The 7,581-nt window shown below is 32.7% G+C and overlaps 1 protein-coding gene across 1 annotated transcript in view; it reads left to right on the top strand.

Annotated features, from left to right (window-relative positions):
- Positions 1-4,336: 4,336 nt before the first annotated feature.
- Positions 4,337-7,581, top strand: part of LOC117167154 (ras-related protein Rap-2a) — a 76,393-nt gene continuing 73,148 nt past the window's right edge. Inside the window, exon 1 of the mRNA XM_033351875.1 lies at positions 4,337-4,947. Within this exon, the coding sequence (XP_033207766.1) occupies positions 4,675-4,947 (273 nt within the window). The 5' untranslated portion in view covers positions 4,337-4,674. The remainder of the gene's footprint in view (positions 4,948-7,581) is intronic.

Below are 7,581 nucleotides of genomic sequence, written 5' to 3'. Positions count from 1 at the left end.
TGCCAAGTGAAAAAAGGGCCGCCTATATCTCACGATTTCCTGGGCCGGTTTGATGTCCCAGTCCGCCCCTGCATGGATGGCATCCGTAATTACTAACTTCCAAGCGGTAGTACCAAAAATGTCCAACAGATGGCGTCACTTCTTCCTCTACATAGTTTAACATTGACTGTAATGGAAGAATAATGTAAATATCTAAAATTATGTTGTTTTTTTTTTTCAAACTTTGAAATGAATGTTAAATCTATTACAATAGATTCATAGACTTACTATGATAATTTTTATAAAAAAATCTGAGGAAACAGTGATAGCGATAAAGAGAATAGCTTAAAATACATACAGTTTTCCATACATTGTGAAAGTATTATAAAAATTAAATTATTAAAAATAATGTAATTACCTGAGAGAATAATTTACCTGCAAATATAGTTTTAAGTAGGAAAATTAATTTATTGGCAATGATTTTATTTTTGTTCATAAATAACATCGATAAAAATGTTAGTCCGAGTTGAATTTTTGTACCAAACATTGTATTTTGTTAACAAAAAGATTGATGAAAAATTAATATTTATTTTTATTCATATTAAGCCAGGTTTTCTTGTCGATTTTTTTGGAAAAATTAACTTCTGGTGCAAATAATTTTAATAATTTAAATATTTTTTCACTTTTGTTTGGTGATAAATTTCTTCTCCTTAATATAGACTGTGAATATTTATTTCACACTGTACATTTCATTCATGTTTTTTAAATATAAAAAGGTAAACAATGTACATACCGATACCATAACATTGCCAGCAGGATCCTTCACTTCACGTTTCCAAAATATATCCTCATGTAAAAAATGCACTTCACATACCAAAATTCCCGACTTTAAAATGTACTCTTTCCTCGGAATCGCCTTTTCCCTTTCGAACAATCTTTTTGCTTTAGATGGAGCCCTCAACTGATAACACTTTTCTTTATTATGGACATCGTACCCGCAATCACAATTCGGTATGATGCACCTGTGTCCAACCATTTTCAGTTTACTGATGACACCGATTTTGCGAGTCAGCCATCTTGAAAACGTAATTTACAGGAGTTTTCTACTGATTTCGACGGTTTTCTACTGTTGTCGACGTATATTACGCCAAAAACGTAATAGACGTAGAAAATACTCGAGTTACGCGTAACTGAACAACCCTGCATGGAAGTCCTATATATTTTTCGCGCTTGCGCAATGTCGTTTTCTTAAATGAAAAGGTCTATTGGCTCAGCTCAGCCCCCTGCCACCACCGTTTATCTGTATGTAGTAGTAGTTTTCTTACGATCCAGAGGGGAAATGTTGGTCAAACTAAGCCAACAGATGGCACCATAAAAAGTAGGTCTGTCTTTTTCATTGAATTGCTTTAAGAAAAAGCAAAAATAATTAAAAACTTGATGCTGTTTGCAAATAAACAAAAAAGAATATATGAAAAAATAAGAATAACTATTAATAATTATTTCAAAAAAGAAAAAGTAAATGAAAATATGAAGTTTAATATGAATAAAATTTAATTTTGAGATACATTTTGAAAGCAGTTAATGAAAAAATTAATACTATTAAAGACCTCAATGAAAAAATATTTAAAACATACACATGATCAGAAGAATTAATGAAAAATATATTATTTATATCTAATATAAATATAATCATAATTAGAATATGTAAGACTACAACTTAAGTTGCAAAGTAAAGAATCTTTGTTTCTTTCAAATCTTAAAAATTTCAAGTTTTGAAGGAAATATTTTTAAAAAGTAGTGGTAATTGAAATTAAAATTTTTGAGGGAATCATTTGGAAAAAAGTCAATGACACGAATGATAAATGAAAAAATGGATTTAATATAATGTATATATTTATTTAAATTGAACCAAACATCATATATACATGTATACAGTTCAATGATTTATTTTTTTCTTAATCCTGAAAGCTTTTTTCTCGCTGCATTCAGCCCCTAATAATTTTATTTAAAAATTTTAATTTAAAGGAGATTTTGAATTAAATAGTTAATTATATTATTGCAAACCTCATTTCTCTAATAAAAAAACTATAAGCTATTAAAATCTAGAAACAAACGTACTGTACTCATGACGCACAGTTGGAGGAAATGTACTTTTTCCATTAAAAAATGTCCAAAGCCTTCAATTTTCTTGCGATTTTGAATTTTTCTGTTTTAAATTAAAGATCATTCTATAGATCTTGACTCTCCGAAATTTTGTCTCCTATATTTTTTTATTAATAATTTTTTCAGTCAAAGTATGAACAAAGTCTTATTATATTATTTTGCTAAAAGTGCATCCCTTTAATGTAGGAATGACATTTAATAACAAAAATAATTTAAAAGTTTATAATAACGAACGTTTATAAGAACGACTTCAGGTATTCCTTAAAATAATAAATAATTAATAATATTTGATAAAATATAACAATTAAAATTTTTGTAAACAAATTAGATAAACAAATTTAAAATGTTTGCCTTTCGCGTAGAACATTTTTCTTTGCACTGGAAATGTTTTAAGCTATTGGACGAATGACTGCTAGTCACAAAAATATTAGAAGAGTTAACAATAACCACTGTTATTAACAATTCTTGTGACAAAATATTTAAACTTCAGGTTTTATCAAATTTAAATTTTCTTCGATGGCCAAGTCGGTGGTTTATTGTCAAAAGATTTTGTATTGAGTGAATCTTAGCATGCAGTGTTATGATTCATTTCCAATCTATTATGATTGAAAACCCGACTTTTTCCGAGTGACACTGCCAACATTGGGACATTTTTTATGTAAATTGTTTATAAACATATAAATTAAAATTATTTCTTGAAAAAAAGATCCTACTCCATCTTCACTCCATTGGGAATCGAATCACAAAACTTCTGATTTCCGGTCAGGTGCTTTTCCAATTAAGCTATTAGAGGGATCAGAATAAGAACTTTTAATTCAAGAACATAACTCTAATTTTTAGCTAGGTGTTAATGGTACAAGTAATTATTTTAAAATTTAATTTTTATTAAATTTTTAAATTAAATTTTAAAATAATAAACATATAAGTTGTTATATTTCACTAAATATAATCAAAGATGCATTTTTTTAGGAATATCCGTAGCCATTATAGCGATTAAAGAAAATAAAAATTTTGATAAACCCTTACATTTGAATATTTTGTCACGAGAATTATTCATAACATTGGTTATTGTTAACTTCTCACTTATTTTTGTGACTAGCTGTTATTCGCCCAACAGCTTAAAATATTTCCAGTGTAAAAAAAATTTCTATGCGAAAGGACAAAAATTTTGAATTTCTTTATCTTATGTATTTACAAAAATTTAAATTGTTATATTTTATCAAATATTATTAAATATTTATTGTTTCAGGGAATACCTGAAGTCTTCCTGGCAATTGAAGGAAATAATATTTTGAAAAATTTCAAATTATTATATTTTGCCACAATAATTGTTTATAACAATATTTATTATAAACTTAAAAATTATTTTTGTTATTAAATGTAATTCTTACATTAATGTGAAGCACTTTTAGCACTAAAAAATTTTACCGATGCAGCGAGAAAAAAGCTCTCAAGATTAAGCAACAAATAAATGATTGCACTGTATAAATGTATATATGATATTCGGTTCAATTTAAATAAATGTATAAATTATATTAAATAATATTGAATTCACTTCCTCATCTGTTAGTCTTTTCATTAACTTCTTACCAAATTATTCCCTCAATATACAATATACGCCATATATTTTTTATTAATTCTTCTGATCATGTATATGTTTTAAATATTTTTGTCATTGAGGTCTTTAATATTAATAATTTTTTCATTAGCTACATTAATAATTTTAACAAAAAATAATTTTGTTTAACTTTAACAAATAATAAATCAATAATATGTGCAAAATAAATCACAAAAATATAAAGTTCGAACTGCTTTCGAAATGTATATCAAAATTAAATTTTATTCATATTAAACTACATATTTTCATGACTTTTTCTTTTTTGAAATAATTGGTAATAGTTACTCTTATTTTTTCATATATTCTTTTTTGTTTATTTGCAAACAGCATCAAGTTTTGAATTATTTTTGCTTTTTCTTGATGCAATTCAATGAAAAAGACAGACCTACTTTTTGTGGCGCCATCTGTTGGATTAGTTTAACCGACAATTCCCCTCCGGATCGTAAGAAAACAGAAAAGTGGGGGCGATGCATGGGGCTGGCTCAGCTTTCTTACTTGCGCGTGACTAGACAATGTATTTATTGGATCGTGGGTTGGGTTGGATTATGTTGTAACTATGGACCTTGGGTAGCACTCTGTTGCATGCATGGTCAGTAGTGATCGGTAGGTGAGTAGGTTTTCGCTTTGGTTAGCTTTGACCAATCTTAAGGCTTGATTCTTGGTACTGATCAGCAAGTTGACTGTCGTTGGCAGGGTGGTTGAGGAGTCACACACACAGGAAGTGAAGAAATTTTGTCATGGCTCTGGATCGGTGCGAGAATTCCCTTTGTGTGGTGTAAAATTTTGTTTTTTCTCGTCGATGCCTTTGTTCGAGGGGTCGGACTCGTGTGGCCTCGTGTGTGTGGACTCGTAGCGTTCACTCAAAGTGCCGCCCAAGTGTTGTGGTCCTCATCGAAGGACCTCCCGGTGTAGAAATGAGAGAGTTCAAGGTTGTGGTGTTGGGATCGGGCGGGGTAGGCAAAAGTGCATTGACGGTCCAGTTTGTGTCGGGTTGCTTCATGGAGAAGTATGATCCGACGATCGAGGACTTCTACAGGAAGGAGATCGAGGTTGATAACTCGCCCTGCGTCCTCGAGATCCTCGACACCGCAGGTACGGAGCAGTTCGCCAGCATGCGTGACCTCTACATTAAGAACGGCCAGGGCTTCGTCGTCGTATACAGCCTTACTAATCACCAGACGTTTCAGGTAAAGTCCCTTTTTCATGCATATTTTCGCGATTTTGGACATTTTAGTAGTTGTGCTTATGGCTTGTGATGATCGTAGTATTTCTTTTGTATCAAGGCTGAGTCACTACTTAACTAGTTGAGCGTAAGCAACACCACTGCGAGAGAAAATAGCTTATCGCGCTCCGATTGTAGAATTTGTGCAATGAATCCCGTTTCTAAACATTTTTTTTTCTTCGGAAATCAGAATTCGAATTTGAACTAAGTTACCATTCTTTGATTCCAATTGCATTGACTTTTGCTGCACTTAAAATTCAGAAGTTTCAGATGAACGGATTTTTTATTTTACGACGTGTTTAGGTACACCGAAAATACTTGGTCTAAGTTCACCGAATTTCGGTGGATCTATTTATTATTGTTTATTATTGTATTGTTAGGTTCGTCCATTTAAGTCCCGTAGCACTGCAGTTAAAAGCTAATTTGTCTGTGCCTTATTTTAAAACCTCGGTGAAACATGCCTATACACGGGTCACCCTCCCTGCTAAAGTATCATTTAAGTCCTTTAACATAAGTACATATACCGCCAGATGACTCCACTTAACTGGGTATGGGCCTGTGCAAATTTTTCTTTTACTACGATGGGCTGAGAATCACTGAATTATGAATGAAAAAGATAGGGGAAGATCATTTTGAGACCATTATATCACTTTGTTTATGAAAAAAAGCGCGTATTGCTTCGCGCCAATTTTGAGCATGCCTAGGGCGCGCGGGTACGCTCTCGTGCTTTGCGCTCGTTTTCATACATTTAATGCGTACACTTCACTAAATTTTTTCACACACACACACACCCATAAGAAGGTTCTCAAATCACCTACGGTTTTGACGTTTACATTTGCACTTGCGCTGGTCGTTTCGTGTCTCATTAAAAATTTCATCAAGAGAATTTTTGTAAATCCTGTTAAAATTTATTAAAAATAACGCTTTAAATTTTCGGACCTCTTAAAAACAAAAATGCACTATTTTTGAAAATGATCCAGCTTTTAAAAATTTTTCTCTCATTAACAAATTCCATAAAAATAGTTTCGAAACACATATTTTATACCTAGTAGAAATTTGTATGGATTTTTGTAAAACTTTAAAATAGCGGTTTCTCCAGTATGGTCCTTTAAACTAACTAACCAACAAAAAAATTTGCAATCGATGAATTCTAAATGAAAAAGTTGGGGGAAGAGCATTTTCAGACCGTAGTATCACTTTGTTTATGAAATAAAACAGGCTGAGATGCACTTTGCGTATCTGACTGAAATCACTGCCGTAATCATTAACAATTAATCCCGGTCGAGATTACTTTAACGGCTTCTGTTAAAATTGACTAATCTAGTTAACGAACTTAACCTTGATTTTGTGACCCTTGAGAATTGTATCAAAGGCTGACTTGATGGAACAAATCCTTCAAAACATAGCGTGTCTAAAACAGTAAGGTAAAGCATACATAGACACCGACAAAATCTTATGATTTTCGGATTCTGTGAGTGCTGAAACGCAAAGCTCCGTTAAATACCACCATAGATCGAAAATTTGGACGATTACATTCCACGCTCATGAATAAAAGCATCCCTGCCTTAATCACTAACAATTCATCCTGATCGAGTTTGCTTTGACGGCTTTTGTTCGAAATGACTAATAACAGCAAGATAATAATAAAACAGAAGGGGCAAAAAGGTTTTTGCAAAAAAAAACGTGCTAGACAAGGGTCATAGAAGATTGATCAATACAATCAGTACGTACTATTTCGTACATTTTGACAATTAGAAACAATGAACAAGTTGCAAAGGCCTTCTTGCTTCTTTTCTTTTATTATTATCTCGCTGTTATTAGTCATTTTGAATATATTCCATACGCTTTAGAGCCATTTTAAACAGAAGCCGTCAAAGTAAACATTTACTTCTTTAGCCTTTTTTTTTGGATAAACGAAGTGATAAATGTCGTGCGAAAATGCTCCTCTCTTACCTTTTTCATTCAGAATTCATCGAATTTTATTGAGTTTGTTTGTTACTTAGTTTAAATGGCCATACTGGAGAAGCCGATATTCTTAAGTTTTGCCCTCTTCCTCAGTTCAGATTCACCTCGCAACTAACTCGGTTGGTTTCGGCGCACCTAGTCACCTTTTCTAGTTTCCCTGGACTTTCCGAAATGTGCTTAGCCTGCCGGCGCCGGCCAGATTGCATGTTGCCGGCTTTTTCTCCCTTTTTTTACAATTTTTTTTTTTAATTGTATACTGATGTATGTTGATGCGCTGATTACAAACCTGGACATGACGAGAATTCCTTACAGGTAGAGTCTACATGCGACCTTAAATTATTTCTTTGACCAGTCATTAGGATGCCTTTCCGCGACACGTGGCGTTGAAAAAATGGTAGGGGTGCGTCCTTACATTATTTCTGTGACAGGTCACAGGGGTGCCTACCCGCTCCCACAAGGCGTTGGAAAAGGGGTAAGGGTGCGACTTTGAATTATTTCTTTGACCAGTCATAAAGGTGCCTTTCCGCCCTTAAATGGCGTTGGAAAAGTGTAGGGGTGCGACCTTACATTATTTCTTTGACCAGTGACTCTGGTGCCTTCCCGCCCCACGTGGCGTTGGAAAAGAGGTAGGGGT

This window comes from Belonocnema kinseyi, chromosome 2, assembly GCF_010883055.1.
Source record: "Belonocnema kinseyi isolate 2016_QV_RU_SX_M_011 chromosome 2, B_treatae_v1, whole genome shotgun sequence".
In the NCBI taxonomy this organism is placed as follows: domain Eukaryota; kingdom Metazoa; phylum Arthropoda; class Insecta; order Hymenoptera; family Cynipidae; genus Belonocnema; species Belonocnema kinseyi.
The sequence above is the reverse complement of the archived record's forward strand: the minus strand, read 5'-3'. Positions and strand labels throughout refer to the sequence as shown.